We start from the raw sequence: 14,413 nt of genomic DNA, 5'->3' as shown, positions 1-14,413 counted from the left end.
ATTAACTTGATTAAATATGAATGATCTAATAAATTAATTCTTAACTCAATTAATTTAATAAAAATTTGATTAGACTTTTAAAAAATTTGAAATGATAAATATATATTTTAAAAAATCTCCTAACAATATTGATGTGATTGACCAATTAACCAATAACATGTAAACCACATCTTAAACTAATTTCTAACTTGAATTAATTATTTATTTTTCACTCTTAGTTTTTTTGTCTTACTTGCGCCCCCACAACTAAAGTGCTTAAAAACAGTAATAAGTTTTTTTTTTTAATCAAGCAGCAACATAATTGCATGCGTACTATTATTTTCCTTCAAAATTTATTCTCAATAAGTTTTACACATAATCTTAAATTTTTATTATTAAATCTAAATGTATTTTTTGATTAAATTTTAAGCAAATTATTTAAATCCAAAGCAATATAAATTATTTTTTATAATATTTTTAAAATTTCTAATATGAAAACAAACTGATTTATGAAAGAGGACCGCAGTCAATGATTAATTATTCAGAAAAAGTAATTTTTTCTGGTAAAAACAAAATACATATCATTAATATAATTATATATTGCACTGATAATTAAAATTATATAGATATATATATATAAACACACATATATAAGTATCTTATAAGCATAACCTGCATAACTTCCTTCCCTGTCTCTTACATCTTCCAATCACACCAGGTATCTTCTCCTCCTCTCTCTTGGATTTCTCTCGTTGCTGATACTAAAAGTGAAATATTTGGTGTATTAAGAGCCGTATATTTATACTTGTAAGTAATTAATCTCTGTGATTGGTGTGTATAGGTGGGTTAAACAGAGGAAGATCTCATGTACGTGCTGGTGGATCTTAATTATACACAAGATCATGATGGCCCTTGAAAGTAAAGGTATTTTTATGCTCTGTTTTGTCGTGTTTTCTCTTCTGGGTTTTTTTTTCTTCTGAATTTTGAATTTTTTTTAATCTATTTTGAGTGTTAGTTCAATTATATGTGCGTTTGTGTTATCTTGTTTTTTTGATGCAATAATATTTTTTGATTGATTCTCTATAATGGGTTTTGTTTATAATGGAGGACTGAATGGTAAAGATGGAGACTTGGGTGTTTTTTCAGTGTTGGTTACTTTGTGATCATCACTGCTGTGTCGTTTAGCTTTGAGGCATAACAAGGTTGGTGAATGTGTTGTGGTGTTGCTGAGGGACATGGTTGGAGTTTGAGGGTTTAGTTTTTGATTTGGTTGCTGGTGGAGTGATTGCTACCTGAATGTTTAGAAATTCTATTCGAGTGGAGGATATGTGATTTTATGTTTTGTGGAGATTTGGATGTCAGTGAGGAATTGTGTGAAATTTCAGGCGTATGAGGAATTTGAGACTCGAATTAAACACTTGAGTGGTGGTGTTCTGTGCATTTGTGTGACTTGAACTTTATTACTTGTTGAGTGGATGCACAATGTAGGTTTCCACATCTAGAGCCTAGGTTCAGAAAATGGTTTGGTGATTGTTGAATCGAAGAGTTTTGATCCTGGCCCTGGCATGGTCCTGTACCAGTTTAATCGTGATCCTGTCATGTGTTGCTTTAGGTGTGTACAATCGGTGCAGAGTTGCATGTGATTTTGGTATAAATGCTGCCATAACAGGTGTCTTGTGATTATAACTATATAGTAAATATAAAAGATTAGTGAAACAATCTGTTCTTTTAGCCATGAGGAATTTGGTTCAATGTGTATTTTTAGAGAAGAAAACATTATGTTAATTTATCTTCTCCAAAAACACTTGTCATTCTAAAGTGCTTAAAATATAAATTCTTTTGATGAGATGGTCTGATTGAGCAGGATCTTCAATCCCCTTAATAAATTGACCTTGATGAGGATTTTAAATGACATCCAGGTTGAATCTAAGTTTTACCATTTGTTTTTTGTAGAGTAGCATTGAATAACATGAGATTGAAGGCTCAGCTTTCACAATAATCAATAACACTTAAGGACATAACTCAACCTAGTCCCTCCATTTATCATCCTCACTTTCTAAGAATCATCAAGAAAGTATCAATTTACCTGATCATGGCCTTCTCAAAACCCAATTCTACAACTATGCCTGCTTACTTTTCCTTCTAATGTCATCCACCGACTAGCTAAAGTACATCCAATTTAGTTCCTAACTACAGAAGCATGAGCCTAATGTGTATACCTTGCAGATTTTATTAGCTCCTAAGTTAAAATTTTACACAGGCACATTAGTAAACTAAAAAGTCCAAAACCCTTGATAACAGGATATCTTGGGAATTAGTGTAATAAACATAAGTTTGTTCTCCTTCATGCAACCTCATTCAAATAAAATCCATTAAAAACCTTAATTGTTCATCCATGACAGTATTCCAATAATCCTAGTAAAACTTGCCAAACAAGGGGCCTTCTCTTTTGCCATCTTCACAATAGTTTGTTTCACCTCTTCCTCTCTAGCCAATTTTTCATTTCATGAGAGATAAACAGTTGAGACCACTTGAGACCTTGAAGCCTGCATGTCTCCATCTGTCAATCGGAAAATCACTTATCTGTGTCTTGATCTTATACTAGAAAGTTAGATTTGAAATCTGTGTGCCTACGCAAAATGACTTGTTTGTAAAAAACAACTTGGCCAAGCTACTAGTTGTAGCATGTCTAAAATGTGCACTTTGTATGTGATTTATGTTTGGTAGAAAGGAAAGACCTAGGTGTTTTAAATTCATATAATTGTGCTTTGGTATCTAGATGCATTCTTGTGGTTTGAATGATGAGCTAATTGATGCCATAACACTTAAAAGGAGTTATTTCTAGATCTCGTTTTTTTGTTGGCTATGATTAAGTAGGCTTTGGTTATCTATTATGTGGATTTTTTCTTTAGAAAGTGTGTCATGGGATGTATCTTTTACTTGGAATGCTAAAGATTGTGAGGTGTTCACTTGAAGGGCTATAAAATTGTGTACGAATAAGAGAATTTTTTCTGAACCTTGTTGTTTTGGCTAAACTAGAGGGGATGTACAAGGAAGCCTTCTGAGGGGAAGAGTTGCTTTTGACTTATTTTTAGGATTTAACTCTGCACGTTTGGTTTAAAAAGCCATCTATTGAAGATGTTTCTTTTATTATAGATTTGGCAGATCAATTTCTTGCAATCAAAGTTCTTAGTTTGTGGTTGGATTTCATTCCCTTGGTGTCCTCTAGTAAAGTTTTTGGTTATCTTAGAAGAAAGGAAAAGGCAGTCGAAAATGCTCATGTGACATGAGACATTTTCTTCAATATTCTTGGCATAATAATATTTATTGTACCATTTCATTAATGGTTAAGATTTTTAGGTTTTGAAGAGCTTAAGAAAAGTCCAATATGCAGTTGGTAAACAAGCATAACTTTTAATCTAACCACTGGATTGAGTTGAAATTTCAATAAAAGATTCTGAAGGCCTTGTTTCCCTTTGGGTTAAAATTTCATGATGATCGGAGATCGAGAAGGCCTTCAAATAAGGCTCGGAAGTTATTGTGCGAGATTATCTTTATTTACCTTGTATTTGGATTCTTTTTCCTATTTAGATTAGAACTTTTAATTTAATTACTATTCTAGTATTTAATAATCATAATGCTAGATGGATTCTATTAATTAGTTAAATTTTAATTTAGAATCCTTTTTTTATAAGGATTTTAGTTTCAAAACTAGTATAAATAAGGATGTCTAGTTTATTTGTGATAGAACATTCAAATTATAAGAGATTTTCTCCATTTCTCTATAGTGTTTATGGTGTTTATGGTTATAACCTTAGGGCTTGGGAACCCTAATTTCTATCCACACTATGCACTGCTTAAATTCTTATTAAAGCAGATTTACCTATCTGATGGATGGAGATGGTAACAAACTACCCCGCAATGCAGGAATGGAGGTCATCCAGGGCATTGTGCGGGCACAAAAGGCGGCAAATAATCAATTAGAGCAGTTTGTGGTAGGACTATCGCAGAATGTGGCAGCACTGTCTAAAGAACAGGTCCTTTAGTTGATGGAAAATGCGAAAAAGGATCGTGAAGAGGAGAGAAATTTGCCTAGAGACTTACCTTGAGGCAGGTTGAACCTAAATCTATCTCTAAATTCAATGAGATTCCTTTCTATAATGAAAGATTTTCAAAGAAAAGATTTATTAATTGGTTAACAGAGTTAGAAGCCTACTTTTATTTCAACAAGATTCTTTATTATAAAAAAGTATGGCTTGTTGTAGACAAATTTTCTTGTGGTGCTAAAAAATGGTGGTTTGAAGTTCTAGAATATAGAACTTGTACTGGTAAGCCTTTAACTCCATTAATAGAAAGATTTGAGATGATCATTAATTTTGGAGTTTATACAAGATTTTGAGGAGATTTTATATTGGATAGATAAACATTATTTGCTTTATGTTCATTGTGGAGTAGTTTGGTGAGAAACAAAATCTATGTTATCTAATTATGTTGTAGATAACCAAAATCTAAGTTATCTAATTATGTTGTAGATAACGTGACCAAAAAGGGTGTTGACAAACAGTTTCAATCTTTTGACCTTAAGTTTGAGAAGATAGTGGCTAGCAATGATATTTTAGTCAAGAATGAAGATCTTTCAAACAAAAAAATAGAGGACATGGTAATTTCTGACAATTCTCATATTATGAAAGATCATTTTGAAGTTTCTTTATATACAAAGTTGAAATATTGGAAGATGATGAGGAGGTCAAGTTTGAGGTAAGTGGACTTCATAGGAACAAAAAATTTAACATCACATCTTAATTTTTCTTTAGCATGTACGCATCATGAATTAAATTTTGAAGTTCATGGGTCAAATACATGCTACTTCATGAATATGTTGGCTACAATGCTATATTCAAATTATTTGTTTCTTTGGAGTGGAAGAGTTCAATTATTGACAAATAACTCAAGGGTGAGTTTTTTAGAAATAGAGGGGACTGATGTGGGAAAATTTCTTTAATATTCTTGACATAATAATGTATATTGTATTATTTCATTAATGGTTAAGATTTTTAGGTTTTGAGGAGTTTAAAGACATGGTTTTCTAAATCAAGCACAACTATTAATTCAATCGTTGGATCAAATTAAAATTTTGACAGGAGATTCTAAAAGTCTTGTTTCCTATTGGGTTAAAATTTCATGATGATCGGAGATTGGAAAGTCCTTCAAATAAGATCTGGAAGTTGCTATGCAAGATAGATTGTCTTTATTTACCCTATTGTATTTGGATTCTTTTTCTTATTTAGATTATGACTTCTAATTTAATTAGTGTTTTACTATTTAGGAATTCAATTGTAGATAGATTCTACTAGTTAGATGAATTTTAATTAGGAATACTTTTTCTATAAGGATTCTAGGTCTAGAGCTGGCATAATTAGGGCTATCTAGTTTATTTTTGTTAGAACATTCTGACTATTTGAACTTTTATGAAAATATCAGGGCTATCTACTTTTCCTATATACATGTTGTGTCATCACATCACTAGATATGAAGGTGCAGATTATCTACAAAGGCTTTGCTTCAGTATGCAAGGAATATATGCAGTTCCCTATCCATGTAGCAGCATTTTTTTTTGTATTCTTTTTTATGCAATCCCCTTTTGGGGCCTTATGTATTTGCATATGATGTGCCACCTTTTCTTTCTCGATACATTATTACTTGGAGTCTTTCCCAGGATTTACGCACTTGGCAGCCCTTGCTTGTTTTACTGTTTATCAGGATAGTTAAATATGGTTGATGATACCAGATTATCAAAATTAAATTGTCTCAAGTGTTCTGTTTTTCATTTCTTCTTACCAGAAACTATGCAAAGGAGCTGTGAGGCCTCCTTAAAATGCCTCCAAATCAAGGGATTCCCTTGTGGGAATTCCTTTGAAGGGTTTCCTGAGTTTAAAGAAGAAATTGGTGCTCACCCAGGCAGGGATGCTGTTGAACCAGTTCACTCACTAAGCAGTGAGTTTCTTGAACTTCCAAGTGAATTTCACAACAAACCTGCCTACCATCATGATTTTGGCTCATGGCCGACCTTTTATCCGGACTCTCAAAAAATGCAGCAGCACCAAATGAATTGTTTTGAGAGCCAGTTTTATCCCTTTCCTCTGGAGACTCGATTTCATTATGCTCCTTTCAGTATGTTTTCTCAAGGTTATCCATTTGAGATCCAGTTCCAAGATTTTCAATATTTTGTGGTCATAGATTTTGAGGCTACTTGCGACAAGGAAAGAAATCCTCATCCACAAGAGATAATTGAGTTTCCATCTGTCATTGTGAGTAGTGTCACTGGCCAACTAGAAGCATGTTTTCAGACATATGTGCGGCCAACATGCAATCAGCTCTTGAGTGATTTCTGCAAGGATCTGACTGGTATCCAGCAAATCCAGGTTAGCTTGGAATTCCTTACCTTTTAGAAAAGAGTAATAAGTATGTATCTCTTGGAATGTTGTGAGTGGTGTTCAATTTACTTTGTACTAGGTTTGGCAGACTGACTTTCCCTTTAAAAGCGTAAATAGTGTGCAATGAAATTTTTTAGTTTACTTTAGGAGTAATTACCAATTCTTCATGAAGAGAGGGATAAACATAATGGAGAGATAGAAAAATTGCTTTGGAACCCTTAAAAGATGATTTTTTTTATTTCCACATACACAAACATTTTTTTACGTACTCCCTCTGCTTTCTATCTCTTCCTTGTATCTACCACTCTCTTCATGGAGCAAGTATTGCTAGTTACTCCAGGAGTAATATAAAATTTCTCAGGTGCAACTTCCATTTGGTCTACTTATTTAGTAGTGGGGTATTGATTCCATGCCAAATACAAAGCAATCTGTGGTTTCAACATTGTCAGGGGCTGGTTTCACTGGGCTTGGCATAGAATGAAAGTTGGATATGGACTGAAACAATTGTCCCAAGTTGGAATGTTGTCATAAAAGAATGTTCTATGACAATGCGATATAAACACTAGTACTTTTAGGCTCATTGAAGTCTTCTTTTTCGTCTCAAATCGATATTGAAGCATTTTATTGTGCTTGAAAAGAGCAATGAAGCACACAAGGTATGAAGGGACATTGTGGATTGGTAGAAGTTAGTGGCAAGTGCTGTCCTTTTTTTCTCAGGTTTTGCAATATGAGTCATTTCTTTGCTTTTCTGCAAGCTGGCCATACTTTTTAACGTTTTCCTACCTCAACTAGTTTCTTAGAATTAGCTTTATGTTAATCTCTCTTGCCTAACTTTTTTGATGAACTTCATTTGACCTCTATCTTATTCTTGTATTTCTGTGTGGTTCCAGGTGGACAGAGGTGTTACTCTTAGTGAGGCACTCCTCAGGCATGATAAATGGCTTGAGAATAAAGGGATAAAAAACACCAAATTTGCTGTGGTGACATGGTCGAACTGGGATTGTCGAGTGATGTTGGAATCTGAGTGCCGATTCAAGAAGATCAGGAAGCCTCCTTATTTTAACCGGTAAATGATATATTAGCCTTTTGATTAAAAACCTTCCCATTATAAATGTATTAATCTTCTGCGCAAGCTATTTTTCATTGTGAATAAACTGGAATTCTGTTGCATTTATTTTTTGGCAGACATGTTGAAAGTCGTTAACATGATTTCAATTTTTTTTTTAACATTTTCCAGATGGATCAACTTAAAAGTTCCTTTCCGTGACATATTTGGTGGTGCAAGATGTCTGAAGGAGGCTGTTGAGATGGCAGGCCTACACTGGCAGGGCCGTGCTCACTGTGGGCTGGATGATGCCAAAAATACTGCTCGTCTGCTTGCTCTACTTATGCGCCGGGGCATCAGATTCTCTATCACCAACTCACTGATGTGGCAGACAACTGACAGTTCATTGTCATGCAAGCAGTCCGCTGAGAACCTGTCCCTTGCACCACACCAGCCTCGTAAGCTTAAGGAAATTCATATTCCTGTTTTCCCATATCACCCCTTCTGTTTCTGTGGTGTGAAGAGCAGCAAAGGAATGGTTCGAAAGCCTGGACCGAAGCAAGGTAGCCTGTTCTTTGGTTGTGGCAACTGGACTGCCACTAGAGGTGCACGCTGTCATTACTTTGAATGGGCATCTCCCTGACAAAGATTATGGAAAACCTGTTTAGGTTTCCTCTCCGCATCCTATAGTCTATCAGGATGTACTATGTAGAAAAAAATGACAAAAGAAAAAAAAAGAGATGGAAAGGAAGGTAGTTGGCTTAATTCTATCATTTGTCTCCTAGTGAACAAAATTTAAATAGTTGGCTTAATTCTTGGAGAGTTTGGGAAAACATTAAAGTGGTAGGGGAGCTACAATTTGTAAAGCTGACTTTCTTGTTGACTGGAGAACAAATGTTGGATGGCTAGTTAGGATGATGCATTTGACATGCATGGACATGCTAAGTTATCTTTATGATAAATAACCTGTGAGACGGGGACAATTCGGTTTCCTATGCATATCTAATGAGAGTGGATAGAGTTGCTTGTCCCAATTTCTGACTCCGTGTTTTTACTTGTTTTCGAGAATTTCTTTGGGTTTTATCTGGGGTTTTGATGGTTAAAATAGGTCTGTTGAAGAAGTACTATCATTCTAGCAATCAAGCATTAAGACATTTTGAATGGAACGGGAACGAACGAGGAAACAGGAAAGGTGCTCTTCTTCTTTTCATTATGCTTCAAATCATGCTACAATTTTATTTTTTCCCCCAGTAACAACTACATCCTGCAAAATTTATTCTCAATGAATAAATTGTTATATATCTTAGATTTCTAAAACCGTGGTTGAAACTAATTCCTCATCCAAAATTAGGAGGCACTAATTTATTTTCTTTATTTTCTACCAAGGAAGAAAATACAATTTAAGTGATCAAATAATTGATCGGAATCGTGTCCCTGGTATAAGAAGGCAGCCTTTGTTTCGGCCAGGTTGGTGAGTTTGATCCAATGACTTGGCCGAGCCAGGTGCAAATCCGCGAAACATCGAGTTTACACTATGAGTTCACTTTCAAAGTTGAGTTTTATGTTAGTGTGTGCATTTGTATTAAAGAAAGGGGGATGCAAGCTGGTTATCCTAAACTTCAGATAGGGCATAATGCGTGCTTCTACATAACATTTAGAGCAAGAAGGGATCTCATCTCATGGCATTTGTCATGGGGTTAATTTTTCATCTCAGAGACCTCGCGCGACAGTCTAGCCTCGTTAGGCTCAGCCTTCCCCCACCTATTTACTTGTGTTTGCTAACAACTGAGTGTTTCTCTCATCAAGAGGTTTCCCACACTCTCCCCCGTTACATGGACAAGCAAAATACATAAGTGAAGGTGCACAAAACCTAGCACACAAGATATTGCAGGAAAACATTTCCAACCTTCATTCTTCTCGTCAACAAAAGATATAAAAGTCTATTAGTGTGTGTGCCATGCACAAGTGTTCTACTGCCTTCCAGAACATTGCATGCAACACCCTATGTACAGCCTATTACATGGAATAATAGAACATAACTACCTCCCTAGACATGAGCCATGTTTTGGTTAGTTTAGCCTCTCGAAAAACTGCCAATGACTCCCGATAACTGCCCGCAACTGTTGCTTCTTCCATAGCCTGCCACCTAACAAGCTAGCTATCCCTTTTACCAACTCCCACGTTGTTAGCATAGGTGTCTGCATGCCTTGGATTGTCTATCGTCCAAGTCATGATTCTTGTCGAACATCAACCCATATCCTGCCGAATCTGCCACGCACGTTGCCATTGCCTATGCGTGCTGCCATTCATGCCAATAGCGTATTTCATTTAGTCATGGACTATCTATCGCCTAGACGTATCATCAGCCCTTGGTACCGATTTTGTCGTTGCTGCTAAATTCCTTGACATTACCGATCTCTTAGTGCTGCTGAATTCAACACCATCCATTGTGTCCTTCCAACACTGTTTTATCGAGCCTTGGACAATTTATCGTCCAAGTCTCCAGCTCTCGTCATCTTACTGCTGCTAACTATTGCGTGCTGCTGCACACGCATATTGCTGATTTTCACTATTATCACGCGGGTTGCCACCCTGCAACTACTGTCCATCAACACTTTTGTCAACCTATACCTTAATGAATTTAACCCTGTAACAGCATCTATTTTATAGTTGAAGTTAAGGATATTTCGGACATAGAGTTTGTTATTATGACTGGTACTTGTTTGATGGTTTCGTTGGCTTTGGTAAACGAGTGTTTGTCGGAAAAGAAGACAATTAAATTGACCAAGTCAAAGGCTCCTTGAATAATTCCAACTCTTTGAGATAAAATAAAATAACATCAATGACTGTTGACAAAAGGCACATATCAAAGAGATACCACAGCAAGAAGAGCAATGAAAATGAGGCAAAGATGGGTGTGGATGTTGGCGGCGACTTCGGCTTTGGTTGACAAGCGGTGCCATTGTCATGGTTGTTCGAAGGAAGAGATGATTAGCCTCTTGGAGATCAAAGCTTGGATCAATCATCCAAATGATATTTCCTTGTTCTACATACAAGCAACACAATAATGAGGATTCTGATCTGCAGATGGGACGAGTGATCGAGCATTCAATTTTGATACATGATATATTTTAAGAAAATAGATTTTTTTAGTTAATTTTGTTTCTTTTTAATTTTTATTTTCTCATTTGGTATTATGATACTTTTCTAGTTTTCTTTTTTCTATTTGAATATAATATTTTTTCAGTTTATTTTTTAACATTTGGTATTATTATGTGTTAAAGAGTAATATAAAAAAATAGCATCGAGACCTCACCTTCTAATTTAAACTTTTGGATTTAAATGATTTTTTAACAAGGTATTAGAACCTTGTTAACTTAACGATTGTGAGTTCGAATTTCATCACTCTCATTCTAATTAATAAAATCAAGCACAAAATACTGTGGACTTGTGCTAGTTTTAAGGCCAAAAGATTTTCACTTGAAAGTGTATACTAGAGAATAATAAGAAAATATTTTTAAAAAATCACCTAATAGCTTAAACTTTTAGGCTGAAATGATTCTTTAACACTACTTCATTCTCCATTCTTATTAATAAAATTAAGCATAAGGTAGTATAAGTCAATACAAGTTTCAAGCCCAAAAGATTTTTAATTGAGATGATATATTATAGAGTAATATAAAAAACTATTATTGAGACCTCACTTAATAACTTAGAGCCTATTTAATATTGTGGTAGCAGTTATTTTTTAAAATATTTTTTGCTTGAAAATACATCGAAATAATATTTTTTATTTTAAAAAAATTATTTTTGATATTAGCACCAATTTTTTTTGACAAACACCCAAAAAATTAATCCAAAGAATTTTTTTTTCAAAAAAACTTCTAAAATGTCAAAACAAACGAGATTTTAAACCTTTGAGTTAATAAGACTATTTGACTTTATGATTTTGTACTTTTCTTTTTTTATATAAAGAGTTGTAATAGCTTTTGACAAATACAGATATAGAGGAATAAAAGAAGGTATTTTGAGAGTCTTTCTATATTTATGGTGTTATTGGTCTTTGAAGATTTTGACATGTAATAAATCTATTTTCTTTCACTTATATTTGCATCAATTGGTATTAGAACATAATGATCTTTGATGATTATTTGCTCTGTTGTGTTATGCAAAACAATATCTTTGATGATTATTTGCTCTGTTGTGTTCTGCAAAACAATCATGGCTAGAAAAAGTTGCAAAACATGATGAGCTTATATAAAAAGGAATGAGGATGTTTCCCTAAAAAAAAAAAAATCCAAAAACTAGTGTGTTATTTTCATCTATATTAATTGTTGTAATTCAAAATCTTGGAGGTGAGATCTATGACGAAATGACTTTTACAAAGATATTATGTTAAGAATCCACAATAGGATAGCCTGCACAAATTAATTAAAGCATGCATTATGTTAAGAAACCATGATGATGTGGTCCACACAAATGTCTTAGGAATCCATGATGTGGTGGCTCATTAAGAGAAAGATATTCTCGATGGAGGACAATTTGCCATTGAAAACTAAATTACTTGAGGGGCAAGTTTGTTCTAACTTAGGGAGATTGAAATAAGAGCTTTATCAGGAAAACAATTTTTTTTCTAGTTAATTTTATATCTTCCTATTTTTATTCTCATATTCTTTATTATGATATTTTTCTAGTTTTTTTTCTATATAAACGGTTGTGTTTAGTAAAAGGAGACATGAAAAAAATTAAATTAACTATTTTGAGAGTTTTTCTCTATATTTATGGTGTTATTAGTTTTTGAGGGTTTTAACTTATAATAAATCCCCCTTATCTATCACTCCTGTCCACGTCAAATTTGCAAAGGATTTGACATTGGGGGATTTGTATCTCAATGCATCCTTGTTTTTGCCTTTCAAAGAATGGAAGAGTGTTAACTTATTTTTTAAAATAATTTATTTGGTTGCTCTGAGAATCAAGGTTTCATATCTTCTATTCTCATATTTCAAATTGTCGATGTACATGTTGTAAACTTTGTACTGATAAATGGATGGTATATGTTGTTGTAAGTTGGGTAGTCTCACCATCAAAGTTGAGAGAACTAGAGGTCCTTACTATAAATTAAATGACAATAATTTTTCATGTCTGAGGAGGCTTTCATCTGTTAGAAATTGTTAGGACATTCCAAAAATCAAACTCACACAAGTTTATGTGGTCCGACAACTTACCTACTCTACAGAGCTATTAGTTTGTATTAATCAATCAAAGAAACAATATAAATACAGAGGAGGAGAAACTCTGCTCAACTCAACTCTACTAACTTTAGCTCTCTCTTTTCTTCTGCTTTCTGTGCTCTCAATGTTCTCTTCTTATGTAGCTCTTTATTGAATATGTGTACACACACACACACACACACACTAAGTTGGGTGCAAAGGCCATAAATCATGCCATGACTCATGCCTTAAACTTAGTCTCTATTATGTGCTAAGTGGGAGACTAGTTATTCCCACTTGTACATGGTAGAGGTGGGACATTGTTTATCTCCACTTTGCTAACAATCTCTCACTTGGAGACAAATAATAAAATTATCTTTTATCCTTTAAGACCAATCAAAGTTTTACCTAACTTCAGTTTATCAAGTATAACTCTTTTGGTTAACATGTCAGTTGGATTCTTGCTTCTATAGACCTTTTCTAACATTAGTTGCTCATCATCTAGCAATTGTCGGATGAAGTGATATTTGATTTGAATATGCTCAGTCCTCGAGTGAAATGTTGGATTTTTGGTAAGGAAGATTGCACTCTGACTGTCGCTATACAAAGTACCATTTCCATTCATCTTGTCTAATTTTTTTTAGGAAACTCTGCAACCATACTATCTTTTTTATATATTTTGAGACTACAACATATTTAGCTTTTGTTGTTAGAAGAGCGATGGTTTTTTGCAAGGTAGAACTCTAGGAAATAACAGTGCCTCCTAGAGTATATACATATCCTGTAGTGCCCTTTCTACTATCAACATCTCCTACTAGATCAACATCTACAAAATCTTTAAGTTTCAAACCACCAGCTATGAAGGTAAGACAAATCTCCAAGGAACCTTTTAAATATCTTATGATCCATTTTATCGTGTCCTAATGCTGCTTTCCAGGATTGCTTATATACCGGTTTATAACTCCCACTACATACTATCTTTTTTTATATATTCTAAGACTACAACATATTTAGCTTTTGTTGTTGGAAGAGCCATGATTTTTTACAAGGTAGAACTCTAAGAAATAGCAGTGCCTCCTAGAGTATATACATATCCTGCAGTGCTCTTTCTACTATCAACATCTCATACTATATCAACAGCTACAAAATCTTTAAGTTTCAAACCACCAGCTATGAAGGTAAGACAAGTCTCTAAGGAACCTTTTAAATATCTCATGATCCATTTTATCGTGTCCTAATGCTGCTTTCCAGGATTGCTCATATACCGACTTACAACTCCCACTACATGGGTAATGTTTGTTTGGTACTATCATAACATACATCAAAGAGCTGATAGCTAAGGTGTATGGAATCTTATCCATGTATCCACATTCTAGCTCAGTTTTTGGTGACTGGTCTTTGCTTAGCTTGAAATGATTCCTCAAAGGTGTACTTACTGGTTTAGCATTATCCATATTAAACCTGTTGAGAACTTTCTTAACATGCTCTGTTTGTGAAAGCTTTAACATGCCTTTGTCTTTATTGCTAATGATTCTCATGCCAAGTATTGGTTTAACAGCTTCTAGGTCCTTCTTTTCAAACTATTTTGATAATTTTTGTTTCAACTTTTTAATCTCTTTAATGCTGGATCGTGCAATCAACATATCATTTACATATAATAGTAGAATGATGTAGGAGTTGTCAAAATGTTTGACAAAGCAATAATGATCAACTTGACATCTTGTGTACCTCGAACTATATATGAA

General features: G+C 34.1%; 1 protein-coding gene across 1 annotated transcript; it reads left to right on the top strand.

Annotated features, from left to right (window-relative positions):
* Positions 1–610: 610 nt before the first annotated feature.
* On the top strand, positions 611–8,492 carry LOC105132738 (uncharacterized). Its single transcript, XM_011036408.1, has 5 exons — positions 611–697; positions 821–903; positions 5,821–6,401; positions 7,304–7,479; positions 7,651–8,492. Exons 2-5 carry the CDS (start codon positions 882–884, stop codon positions 8,099–8,101), a joined length of 1,230 nt encoding a protein of 409 aa, XP_011034710.1. The 5' UTR covers positions 611–697; positions 821–881; the 3' UTR covers positions 8,102–8,492.
* Positions 8,493–14,413: the final 5,921 nt, after the last annotated feature.

Source organism: Populus euphratica, unplaced genomic scaffold (genome assembly GCF_000495115.2).
Source record: "Populus euphratica unplaced genomic scaffold, PopEup_1.0 scaffold87.1, whole genome shotgun sequence".
In the NCBI taxonomy this organism is placed as follows: Eukaryota; Viridiplantae; Streptophyta; class Magnoliopsida; order Malpighiales; family Salicaceae; genus Populus; species Populus euphratica.
Note: the sequence above shows the minus strand (reverse complement) of the source record. Positions and strands in the feature narration are given on the sequence as shown.